Source organism: Trichechus manatus, unplaced genomic scaffold (assembly GCF_000243295.1).
Source record: "Trichechus manatus latirostris isolate Lorelei unplaced genomic scaffold, TriManLat1.0 scaffold00083, whole genome shotgun sequence".
Lineage (NCBI taxonomy): Eukaryota > Metazoa > Chordata > Mammalia > Sirenia > Trichechidae > Trichechus > Trichechus manatus.
In genome coordinates, this window is record NW_004444019.1 from 9,171,534 (window position 1) to 9,185,355 (window position 13,822).

General features: G+C 35.5%; 1 protein-coding gene across 6 annotated transcripts in view; it reads left to right on the forward strand.

Moving 5' to 3' along the window:
* SMAP1 (small ArfGAP 1) overlaps positions 1–13,822 on the forward strand; it is a 192,708-nt gene that overhangs the window by 85,888 nt on the left and 92,998 nt on the right. For all 6 annotated transcript variants that reach the window (XM_023735874.1, XM_023735875.1, XM_004381362.3 and 3 more), the window contains one exon: positions 5,181–5,256. In XM_023735874.1, coding sequence (XP_023591642.1) covers positions 5,181–5,256 — 76 coding nt within the window. The remainder of the gene's footprint in view (positions 1–5,180; positions 5,257–13,822) is intronic.

A 13,822-nucleotide genomic window follows, 5' to 3' on the forward strand; every position in this document is an offset into this window, starting at 1 on the left:
GATCTCCCTGCATCCTCTCCAACATTTGTTATTTCCAGTGTTTTTGATTCGTGCCAGTAATGCCGGGGTGAGATGGTATCTCATTGTGGTTTTAATTTGCAAAAAATGCCATTTTTAATAAATCAATTTTATGATGAATCTTAGAGAAATAAAGGGTTAATGGGGTAGTGAGTTACTTGTTCTGGTATTTTTGCTGATCAGCTTTTAAGTATTTGGTTCTTATCTACAAATTCAAGTAAAGACAGATTTTTTTTTAGTGACTTGATTGGTATCTATTATCAAGAAATAATAAGTGCTTGATTTTCGTGCAGTGTGGAAAACAATAGCTGCAATAGCTTTACTGCTTAATAAGGGTTTGCTGTGTTCCAAGCACTGAGCTTAGCATTTTATGTATATTATCTTTTTTTTTTTTTACATTGTCTTTTTTAATTCTCAAAATGATCTAATGAGATAGAGCATAGTATTTTGTTATAGAGGGAAATCGTTATGAAAATTCTCAAAGCCACCAGGTTTTCCTCTTACAGAGTACCAAACAAACAGTTAAACAAATAGGCAAATCCATTGCTCTTAGGTTAATTCTGACTCTTGGCAACCCCATATGTTTTAGAGTAGAATTGAGCTGCATTGAGTTTTCTTGGCTAAAATCTTTACAGAAGTAATCATCTGGCCTTTCTTCTGTGGCACTGCTGACTAAGTTCAAACCACCAACCTTTCTGTTAGTAGTCGAGGGCAAACTGTTTCACCAACCAGGGACCTTATATAAAAACAGTTGAATATTGTTCAGTGGTGATAATCTGAGTAAAATCATTGTTGCCCCATTTGAGTTTTGGTGGTCTTTGAAAATAGACTTACAGTTTGAGATTCTTTGCAGCTAGATCATAAGTGAAGAATTCAACTTTTCAGTACCTGGTTTGATTCATGTCAGGCTTTTGGATTATGGATATGTTTGCTGTTGTTACCTGAAGCAAGCTTATTTTATTTCTCAGCCTAAACTTTTTTCTTCCAAAGCATTTAGAAATTATGGTCATATTTATATGAGGTGTTGACCTCTTATTGTTCATTAAAAAAATAATCTAATGGTTGTCAGTAACTACTTAAATAGAGACTTTCTCTAAAAAAATTTGAGGTATATGATTTCTAATGATGGATTATAAGATGACATCTCTTTGACCATGACACCAACCCCTATATCTAATGTAATGCTATATAGCCTTAAAATTCTTTATTTACCTAAAATTGTTACAGTGACACTATTTTTATTATTTCTTCTTTTAATTATGAAACACTGATTTGGAGATTAGCTCTATGCAGCTAACCGAAGGGTCAAAGGGTCGAGCCCAGCAGCTGCTGTGCAGGAGAAAGATGTGGCAGTCTGCTTCTGTATGGATTTATAGTCTTGGAAACCCTATGGGGCAGTTCTGCTCTGTCCTATAGGGTTGCTATGTGTTGGAATCTACTTGACGGCAAGGGGTTTGTTTTTTTAATAATGAAGCCTAGTAAGAAACAGTTCCCCTTTCTGTATTTCATGTATCACTCTAAAGCTCTTTGAGAAGACGAACATCTCTGTACTTTTAAAGACTTAAATATAGCTATCTCATCCTTAGAGGCAAGTGGAACCAAACTGAGTTAAACTCATATAATATGGGACTTCACTGCATTCTTAACAAGATTTGTCACTTTTTAAAAGCTTTACGATTTACAAAAGTTATGCAAAAGCTGCTGTGAAAGTGTAATTTCTCATGTGGGATGTGGTTAATTATAGGCTGCACGTTCTAGTGCATGACAAATAATAAAGCTTTACATTATTACGATATTTCCTCTTATCTAAAAACTTTAATTACTTCAGTTCCATGAGATCTGTTGTGCACCAGAGCTAATCAGCAGTTCTCCTTTGAGGTTATTTGAGCTTTTCAAAGTTTTATTGCTGTCAGTGGTGTGTGCCTGGAACTGGAAGATTTTGTTCCTTGGGAGTAGATATTAATTTGTCTTTGAAAATGGTATCTTTAAAGAAAAAAAAATCTTAAAATACAAATACATGTTAAAAAGATAGTACACATAGTAATGTTAAACATTTTCAGGGCTTGTATAGTACCATTTGCTAGCTTTGGGGATGGGGAGAATTAGGGATGCTGTACCAAATGCTTTGTAACTATAGGCATGGGAAAGATTCTGGGATAGTTTGTTGTTGTTGTTACCTTTTGTTTGTTTTATTTACTAAATCCCAAAGTAACAACTTATAATTTGAATTGCCATGAGTATCTTCCTTACTTCGATTTCTTGTAAATTTTATTATTGTATTTCTGATTTTTTTTTTTGTATTATTGAGCTGCATTGATTATAACTAAGTGCATACATCTCAAATGATGCCTGGAGACTGGAAAATGAAGATAAATATTTCTTGATCTCAAAATTGTTTGTTCTTTTGTTGTTGTTTCTCATTTACTCATCTATTTAAACTTGGTGATATGTAAACCATCTTAGTATTAGTAGCCTGTTAACGCAGTAGTTTCTACACATTCCTCAGCTACTAACCGAAAGGCCAGCAGTTCAAATCCACCAGCTGCTCCTTTGGGGCAGTTCTACTCTGTCCTGTAGAGTCACTATGAGTTAGAATCAACTCGACGGCAACAGGTTTACCATGGGCTCTATGTTTTAAAAGATTTGCCTATCGAAATACATTCATTAATAATAAGGCCTAAAAGTTAAATAGCACTTACTATGTGCTACACACTCTTCTTAGCTCTTTATGTACACTAACTTATTTGATTCTTAAAACAATCCTGTGAAATAAGTACTGGTGTTAGGCCCATTTTAAAGTGAGGAAACCGAGACACCAAGTTTTAAAAAAATAAAAATAAAAACTAACTTCATTATTGAATGCTTACTTTTTGTTAGGTGCCTTATATATATTATCTGTGAAACTCTGGACAACCTTGTGAGGTGAGTATTATTATTTATTTATTTATTTTCATATCTAGGTATGGGTTCAGTAGATTAGCTAATAACTCTAAGGCTGTAATAATGGCCAGTTAAATAGAAAGTGCCTACTGGTTCCAGAAATGAGGCTGTCTAGCGGAGACTGCCTTCTTGGGTAATTAGGTTGTAAAGTTAGCATATAATGCAAAGCTGTGGTCAAAATTAATGACTGTTTTTTTTTTATATTTATACACTTGTTTTAAAAACCAGAAGTGTGTTTCATATAATCTGAAGTAAAAACAGTTATCAGTCTGAGTAAATTCTCCCCACCCCTATTATGGAAGCAGAAAGTTGTCTCTACATGATAATTGCTCAGTATATACAAATTCAGACGCCTTATCTAAACAGCCAGCTTTTAAATTTTTTCCTATTAGAAAAATAGAAAAATGTAATACTGAACTCACATTTACAGTCATAGGCAAACTTAACATTCAACTGATTTACATGTGAAACAGTTTTAATAATAATTTGGAAAATAACATTATTGCATTTTATGAAAATCTTGGCATATCTATAGTTAATTTTTTGGTATTAAATCAGCTGCCAAAATGTTCACAAATCTAAATAAGCCACCTTTAAGGCAGCTCTGGGGCTTTTACTTGAAAGAACCTCCGTGGGTAACTTGAAAATGAAGGCACCCTTCAAAGCAATACAGTAATTGACACTCTTCTCTAGATTTTATAGCATTTATTATTATTAGCAGAGATTAACTGACTGATTCACACATTAATGTATGATGATCAGTAACATCATCCCAGAAAAATTAGATGTCAGAATTTCCTGGTTTTGAATTAAAACTCCCCCTTTTACTGTAGAATCCCAGAGAACATTATTAAACTCTGCCCCAGTTTTAGTTGTGAAGTGGCACCTACCTCATAGGCACTTAAGAAGAAAAAAAGAAGGTAATGTGAAGTACCTTTTACATACTCAAACTGTGGAAAACTGTTTTAAAAATAGCTTTAATCATTCAGTTTACCTAATTAATTGAATGGCTAAATTTCCTGTCCTTCTTGCCTCCCCTTTCACCATTCCTGGCCTCTTTTCAAATGCTTTCATAATACCTCAGCTTCCCAGTACCTACTGTTTGTCAGTGTGTTCTATTACCTTTGCCTTGACTGTTAATTTAAAAGGCTCTTATTAACTTATAAGACATGGTTGACTGGAAATTTATTTTTTTATCACTTCAGGCAACTTTTGTTTTGAACACAGTATGCCTTAACACTGGGGATCCATAGAGATATTTGTGTTATAGTATGATTTGTTTCCTTTGTAATTCTGTGTGTTTTATGTATTGAAAAGCACTATGCTGGAAAGGAATCTGACTAACAGGGGTTCGTGGCACTAAAAAAGGTTAAGAGGCCCTGACAGAAAAATTCTTATTTTTGATGGTATGATTCTACTATGATGATTGTGTAGCAGAAGTCATTTATGTTCAGTAACTCTGAACTCTCAAATCTCATTACAAGATGCTCATGCTGTTAATGGATAAGGCTAGTCTGACCAACTTAAAAAAATTAAACAGTAATGACCTTGATTTTAGTTTCTTGCCTTCACCATTCCCCAGCTTAGCAAGGAAAAAATCGACTACCGTTTTTCTAATACACAAAGAATCTTATATGATACACCCAGAGACAGTATATATATAGTGGAAAAGAACCTAGGCTTTGGAATTACACAGTAGGTATATTACCTTAGGCCAATTGCTTAATCTTTCCAAGTTTCTGATTCTTTGTCTATAATGTGAAAATCATAATATGCACTATACTGGGTTTAGGGAAGATTAAAGGAAATGAAATATGTACAACATATAGCACACAATGTCTGTCTAGTACATTGTGGATCTGTGTATATATGTTAGTTTCTTATATTGAAAATCCATATGACTGAATTGAATTTAGAGTTTGGCTGGCAGGGTGAGGGATGGAGGTGGGGTGGGATTGAGGATTGTGGTCAGTTACTTTTCCTTCTAGAATTGGATTGGGTGATTTTTGTTGAATGGGAAAACTTCTTGAAAAAGAGGTAGTCCTCCTTTGCCTGAAAGAGAAGTAGGTTACAGAATTTAGTTGCAGAAATCGTATGAGAGAAAGCATGGATTTGGGAGTAGGAAAATTAAATTTAGAGTCTAGGCTTTGTGGAGAGGGGTTAGTAAAGGTGAATATGTATTTCAGTGAATTCAAGCTTTTCCTTAAGTTATCTGTTTTCAGAGCGGTGGAATTTTTCATCAGAGATAAATATGAAAAGAAGAAATACTACGATAAAAATGCTATAGCTATTACAAATGTAAGTAAACCTGGATCTCTCTCATCAGTTGATATTTGTTGTTTAGATCTCAAACTTTAAACATACCGTACAGCTCAGTTAATTGATTATAAAAATATACTAGTTACATATGTTTAAAATTTTGGATTTTTTTGTCACATAATTTTAATGAGCTCTTGCAAAGTAGAACTTGGATTCAGAAAGGAGCATATTATAAAAATGAATCTAATAATTTCTTAAATGTCATTTCATTAATTTTATGAAGTTTGGATAAAGATAGAGCTACTAATTGAAAAAGGGGGAGAGAAAATTATTTTGATAGATTTTTAGAAATGTGTGACAAAGAAAAAAGGTAAATCATCCTTCCCTAAGGGCTTTGGTGGATCTTTTTAAAGCAGTTAATTTCATTTACAGAACTTCTTTCCAGACATGAAACCAGTAGCCCAAAAGTATATTAAAACCTGGCAATTCAGTTGGTTATTATTAAGCATTTTGGTACCCCTAATAGTTTAGAGGAGCCCTGGTGGCACAGTGGTTAAGAGCTACAGCTGCTAACCAAACTGTTGGCAGTTTGAATCCACCAGCCGCTCCTTGGAAACCCTGTGGGGCAGTTCTCCTTTGTTCTATAGGGTCGCTATAAGTCCGAATTGACTCGATGCCAGGGTTTTTTTTTTTAATAGTTTGGAACTCACTTTAGTGATCTCATGTATTATATCAACTGTTTATTTTGCGTTCTTTTTCTCATTACATTTTCTTTTTAGAGTTACAGTCTAAAGGCTAATTGTCTTTATTGTTGAAATAGGTGTTTGGCCTTTGATTCCTAGATTATTAAGCAAACAGTAAACCAGTTAATCTTGTGGTTAAGTCATCTGTCAAACAATTTAGAGATAATCGTATTATCTCATTTTGTGTTCAAACTGGATTTTTCCTTTCAGGACATATGGAGCAGCATTATACTAAAAAATTCAATCAAATCACAACAAACTAAGGATATTTTAATACATTTTCTTCTACCATGAAAAAAAATCTTAAATTTTTTTTTAAGTATCATTGGTGTATATTTTGGAGCAAAGATACCCCTGTGTGTAGAATTTGGGCTGCATTTACAGTGGAAGTAGAAGAGAATGGTATTTATAATGCCAGTACAGTTAACGCTGATTTTAACATTATGGGGAAGAAAGGACTAACTTTAAAACATAAGTACCTTATTTTTATGCAAATAATGCTCACCTTCAACTTTTGTTTGCCAACTGCCCTCCCACCCCCGTATTTTCATAAATGCCACTGTGCTGCTTTATTTTTTACAGCAGCATGTAAAAAAAAAAGTTGGCAAACAAATGTAGGTGTGTGTTATTTGCATAAAAATACAGTAATATTTTCATATGATATTTTAAGAGATTGTTTTAGTATATTTTATAAAAGATACTGCTGCTTTACAGCAAATATGCTTTAAAAATAGCCAAAAAAATTTTTGCAGTGTTTTCTTTCTTTTAAGTAATAATTTGGAAATTATTTTTATGTAGTAATGTATAAGGAAACAGTTTAATCTTTCAGTGATAGCTGTTATTATGGAATTATTGTTTACTTTCTCAAGTATAATAATGGTATTAGGCTTAGTTACTAAGAGAATTTCTTTATAGGAGATGTGTGCTGGAATAAAACGTTTTGGGATTAGGTGGTGTGATATCTGTAACTCATTTTCAAATGGTTCAGTCAAACTTAATATGTGCATGTGTGTATATAAAACAGACATGGCATAATGTTAACATTTGGTGAATATTGGTGATGCATATATGGATATTGTTTCTACAATTTTTTCTTTTTGGTATGTTTGAAAGTAAAAATATCACAAAAATTACATTTAACCTGTTGTAGGATAAAAACATCATAAAGTTTAGTAAAGCAAAAAGATAGTTTTATTTGGTATATGTTCAAAAAAGGCAAAACTGGGAAGCTGACAACATGCTGCCAGAGCTAATGTCTGCCCAAATCCAAGGAAATATTACAGAATAAGCAAAGATGGGAAAACAGACAAACATGCTGCCATAGCCATATCTGCCCGAGTCCGAGGAATATTACAGAACAGGGAAGAATGAGAAACCGGACAGGCATGCTGCTAGAGCCATATCTGCCCAAGTCCAAGGAAATATTACAGAATAAGTAGAAGTGGGAAAACGGACAAGCATGCTGCCACAGTCGTGTCTGAGTCCAGGGAACGTTACAAAGTCATCAGTATGTATTAACATTATCAATGGGCAAAACCATTGAAAGCTTCTTCACCTTTTCACAGATTAGCTAGAAACTGGGATCCTACATTTTGAATTGTCTTTCTTAACAATCACTGGTACATGTTTCAGTAATGACATTCAGGAGGGTCCTCATTGGTCCAGCAAATCTTACTATCCACTAAAGACTAATAAAGATAAGAGTGGAAAGTATGTGGATCCTTTGTGCTGTGTTTTATGATTTGTTTATGTGAAATATTCCCTAGAAGATGTTTTCCAAGATTGTCCTAGCTATTGTCTTTATACCTCAGGGCCCTGTTGATGTGTCCTTGTGAGTCCAGCTCCAGCTGGGTCGCCTTCTAGGACAGGGAACAATAGCTCCAATATCATCTCCTAAATCAAACCCAAAGGAATGTATATTGTACCTGTTAATTTATAAGCAAAATAATGATTTAAAAACAAGATTATATTCTAACAAGTTTAAAATATTTTTTCATTCATAGTGATCCATATGGATGCAAGGAACTAATCTTATATATTGTTAAAAATTATATCACATATTTATATCCATTGTTTTGTCTTCAGCAATAGATTGAAATTAAGTCTCATAATTATCAGTAATTTATTATGGTCATAGTCTCCTAGCATACCAAAACAAAGAGGCCATGGCACTTGTTTTCAAAGAGATTTAATTTTTCAGTAGGGATAAGACCAGGTTAAAAAAATACACATGAGACAAAATAAATAAGTACCTTAAATAGGATATAAACTAAGTACTAGGGGGATATCTAAGGAGGGACAGTTTGAATACTAGTTGTACTTTGATATAATAAAGAAATGTCTGGAGTAGCTGTTAAGCTTGGCTTGGCGTGTTAACCCCTGTATCAAATGGCTCCAAATTACCTTATTTTTATAGTTTTTGTATTTGATTTTTATAGTTTGTCTCTTCTTATTTTAACTGTCATTTTTTAGTGTTGTAGTACCTATTATTGCTCTTAATTTGTTTCATTATTTTAAACAAGATTGTTGCAGTAAGGACCCGAAGTTACACTTGTTTCTCTTGTTGTAAGGGAAAAACATCACAAAGTTTAGTAAAGCAAAAAGTAAGTTTTCTTCGGCATATATTCAAAAAGAGCAGAAGTGGGAAGTAGACAACCATGCTGCCAGAGCCACGTCTGCCCAAGTTCAAGGAAATATCACAGAACAGACAAAAGTGGGAAAACAGACAAGCATGCTGCTAGAGCCATGTCTGCCCGAGTCCAAAGAACATTACAGAATAGGCAAGAATGGGAAAACGGACAAGCATCCTGCCACAGCCATGTCTGCCCGAGTCCAAAAAACCATTAGAGTCATCAGTATATATTAACATTACAAATGGGCAAAACCATTGAAAGCTTAGCTTTTTCAGATTGGCTAGAAACTGTGATCCTACATTTTGAATTGTCTTTCTTAACAATCATTGGTACAGGTTTCAGTAGCAAGAATCAGGAGGGTCTTCATTGGTTCAACAAATTTCTATTCACTGAATACTAATAGAAAAAGATAAGAGTGGAAAGTCCTTTGTCTTCTGTTTGATTGGCTTTATGTGAAAGTTTCCCTAAAAGATATTTTCCAAGATTATCTTAGCTATTGTCTTTATACCTCAGGGCCCAGTTGATGTGTCCTTGTGAGCCCAGCTCCAGCTGGGTCACATTCTCTGTGCTCAAGGAGAGGGAATAATAACTCCAATATTATTTCCTAAATCACTCTGTATAAGTTAAATAAGTTAAATAAGATAAATTTCTTGCCCTTCTACCACATAAATATTTCAAAATAGTTTGTTGTGACAAAATACAAAGCAGTAAACCACAACAAAACAGTGGCAAAATTTGCCATTTTTTTCTAAAATACCATCCCCTGCACCTCTGGCCATTTAATGTGCCTGCGAACTAAACCCGACCTGAATCCATTATGTAGAATGTGAGAGTGGTTACTATGGTACTTCCTTCATTCCTAGCAATTTGTTTGTAATTGTGAAGAATGTGTCTTCAGCAAGCTGTTAATAAATGTGTCTGATCATATAAACCTGATACTTTCGAGAAAGTGTGTGTGTGGGGGTTACATGTTCTGTTTTTATGGAGGGTGCTTGTGCTATAGACCATACAGTTTTGAGTGTTTGACACTGTAAGTATGAATTAAGGGAGGAGGACTAAAGGGGAAAAGCAAAGTTCAGATAAAGGCAAAAAAAGCAAAACGGAAATATGTTCCAGGTAGAAATGTTTTTGTACTAGAAAGACTTTTTAGTGATTCATACTTTTTTTTTTTTTTTTTTTTAAAAAAGGTGTTCTTTTGCATCTTCTAGAGTAACTGCATGGTGCTGGGTGCCAACATGGGCAATTTGAGTTCATTCATATCAACCTTAATACTTCCCTGTCTTCCTCCTGAGATCTGTGCTGGCATCTCATTTTGAAACTAGCTATGACATTAATTGTCTGTTGAAGTCCCCTTAGGTTGCTCCTTCATTTATTTGTTCATTTAGACTTACAGCAAACAAACATTGTTAGCATGTGCTGCACATGTACAACAAACTATATTCTAAAGTGGAATGTGGTAACTGTTATAATAGAACACAGGATTTAGGTTGGACTAGTTAATTTCCACTGGGAAAATTCTTAAAGGAGATGCATCTGAGATGATCTTCTAAAGAAAACTAGAATCTCAGCTAAGAGGAAATGGACTACCTGTTGCCAGTGCAGGAAGAATATTTCACATTGAAGGAACATTTTCTCGCATCTCTGCCAAAGTGAGATGAGGAGGAAGGAGAGCTGAGGTGTATTTTTTGGTGTCTGGGTGTTGGGTGAGTAAGCTACAAGGCTGTTCCGTCTAGTGAGTATGAAAGATGGCTAGCAGAGGTGGGCAGATGAGAGAGAACAATGTATAAGGAGGTAAGTCTTGAAAGTCAGTAGGAACTATATGGAGGACTTGAATGCCAGTCCCATGAACATTTGCCCTTTTGAGTAAGAAGATGGTTATTCTGTTGGTTTTCTTCTGCTGTTCAGCAAATTACTATGAATCTAGTGGGTTAAAACCACACAGAGTTATCATCTCATAGTTTCTGTGGGTTGAGAGTCTGGATAGAGGGTTAGCTGGGTCCTCTGCTCAGGATCTCACTAGGCTGAAATGAAGCAGTCAGATCTCATCTGAGTCTCGAGGTTCTCTTCCAGGCTGATGGTCTGTTGGCAGAATTCATTTATTTGTGGTTGTATGACTGAGGTCCTGTGTTCTTGCTAGCTGTTGGATGGGTACCATTCTCAGTTCCTGGCGACCACTCTCAGGTCCTTGCCACACAGCCCTCTCCTCTCACAACTTGACAGTTTACCTCTTCAAGGCCAGCAAGGTATTTCTCTCACACTTTGATACTCTTTTTTCAGGAAGGGTGCAGCCCCCTTTAAGGGCTCACCTAATTAGGCCAGGCCTACCCAGGATAATCTCGCTTTTCATTAATTCATCGTCAGTTGATTTGGGATCTTATAATTACATCTACAAAACTCCTTCACCTTTGTTATACAGCAGCTTAAGGGAGTGGAATCCATCATATTGACAACCCTGCCCACACTCAAGAGAAAGGCATCTGTCCTCCCACCTCCCCCTTACCCAATAGTGAATCATAACTGGAAGCACAGTGATAAAGTGAGTTTCTAGCAGGTCTTGAGTAGATGAGGCTGAACTGCCACATTATTTGCTCTTTTCCTGCATTGGCTCCCCTCCCCACACCCTACTCATATATTTTCATTTTCACATTATTTCACATCAAAAAGAAAAAGAAAATCTACTAGAGCAGTAAAATATATAGATAACTAATCCATACTTAATTATACTCCTTAATTTCCTCAAGTCTGTCTGGGAGAGCAGCTGATAATCTTTGGGAGTTGATGACTTTAAAATGATCGCTCACTTGTGCTTGTTCCAATTTATCTTTTTTCTGAATAGTTTGAGATATACTTCAAATATCATACAGTTCACCCACTTAAAGTATCCAATTCTGTGGTTTTTGTTATGTGCACAGATTTCTATCTGTTTAAATTTTATACTGTAGCATATGGTCTATCCTGGAGAATGCTCTGTGTACACTTGAAAAGAATGTGTGTGTATTCTGTTGTTGTCAGCTGGAATGTTCTATAGATGTCTGCCATATTCCAATTTATCTCATATGTTTCTTACCTCCTTTGCCACTTCTCATCTCTCAGAATTAACCACTTGAACTCAATTTGAGTACATATTCGAGTTTGTGACACAGAAAGATTTTAATTTAATTATCCAGTCTGAATTTCACATGAAATTATTTTGTCAGTCAGTTGCCATATAACTGAGTAGAACCTTTTAAAACACATTTTCATGTGTTTTGTTAATATGTGCTAAACTAATACTTAGTACAGCAAAAGTGAAATCAATTATTTCAACTTAGAAATTTTGTAGGTACAGTGTTTCTGTATTACAATAAAATGAGGTAGCACTGGAAATTTTATTAAGCTCTGTTACAATTAACTGATGATTGTATGATTAGTTATTTAATATACTTGAACAGTAATTTCAAGTCATTTTAACTCCGTTGGCAGTGAGTTTTAGATGTCCTTCAAGGTAGGAGTGAGAAACTTAGATGAATGGTTAGGTGGTGAGTTAGGATTAGTGTAAAATAGTATAGTTTCTGGTTGGTTTTCTTTGTTGCTCTTTTGGATTACAACTTCAGTATCTTCTTTTGTAGAATAGAGATGATCGTAGTATCTATATTTCATAACTGTTGTAAGAATTAAGTAAGATAAAGTATGCTATATTCTTAGTAGGGTGCCTAGCATGTAATCAGTGCTTAAAAAATATAAGCTGTTGAGATGATGATTACATTTGAAGAGAAGGAGAATGGTGATGGCAGATGACTCTAAACAGGTGGATAATTAAGAAAAATAAATAGCGAAACCTAACTATAAGATTTTAGATCATTAGCAAAATTTTGTCTTGAGTTCTGTTTGATTAATCCCTTCACATTCTTGTTAGAATTATAAGCTGCAAGGTGACTTGATGTGGCAATTGAAAGACACATTTGGAAAGTTTTCCAGAGCTCTGCACATTTCTTACTGACTTAGCCAAAGATTTAAAGTTAATGTATTAAGATTTAGGCCTCTTTTATATACTTGGTGGCAGTGGTTACTTGGTTAAGTTTATCAAAGTCTTTTAACCCTCCTAATGATGAATTTTTATGAAAGTTGGACAGTGAGTAAGGGAGACTGAAGAAGAATTGATGCGTTTGAATCATAGTGTTGGCGAAGAATATTGAATATACTGTGTACTGCCAGAAGAACAGACAAATCTGTCTTGGAAGAAGTACAGCCAGAATGCTCCTTAGAAACGAGGATGGTGAGACTTCATCTCACGTACTTTGGACATGTTATCAGGAGAGACCAGTCCCTGGAGAAGAACATCTTGCTTGGTAAAGTAGAGGATCAGCGAAAAAGAGGAAGACCCTTAATGAGATGGATTGGCATGGTGGCTGCAACAATGGGCTCAAATACAGCAACAGTTGTGAGGATGGCACAGGACTGGGCATTATTTCATTCTGGTGTTCATAGGGTTGTTGTGAGTCAGAACCGACTCGACAGCACCTAACGACAACAATGATGAGTTTTATTGATGGTGTCTTTTGTATGAGCTATTTAATAGTTCAGTAAGTATGTTTTTCAACTTTTGTATACAAGACATACCATGGAATGTGACATCAGAAATCTTACTTTTAAAATGATTTCTAGATTCTGAAAAACTTGAGCTTCATGATAGTTTGAAAGCTCATGGGATAGTGTTTTGTTTGCCTCTTCTTCACCCCGTTAGCGAGGGAAGGTGTCCTACCCTAGGATTCTGGGGATGGCCAGACACACAGCATCTGACACTGGGCAGATGAGATTGGCAGCAGATTGCTAGTCTTATATACTCATGACTCAGGAGAGGAGCATACCGCATACCATGCAGGGCCACATGGGATTTACATTTGGGAGAAGAGTGAACCAACAGGGGCTGTGGAGGCAAGCTTTGTAGTAACAAGAGAGTAAGGTGTACCCTGATTCCTGTGGGAGAATGTGACTGACTTGTTTGAATAATTTTGGGGGCTGGCAGAGAGGTGAAACCTGTTAGATTGAGAACCAGGTTGGGTGTAGGTGGCCTGGCTGATAGGGGAACTAGCCGACTGGGGAGCCTTTCCTGCTGGCTGGGGAGCACATCTGGCAAGAGCAGAGGAGCTCAGGATTAGGCTTTCTGGGCCCTGTGAGGCTCAAAGTTATCAAGGTAGCACATGGAACTTTAGGCGTTACAATACAGACAGCCATTTCAGAACTCCTGTG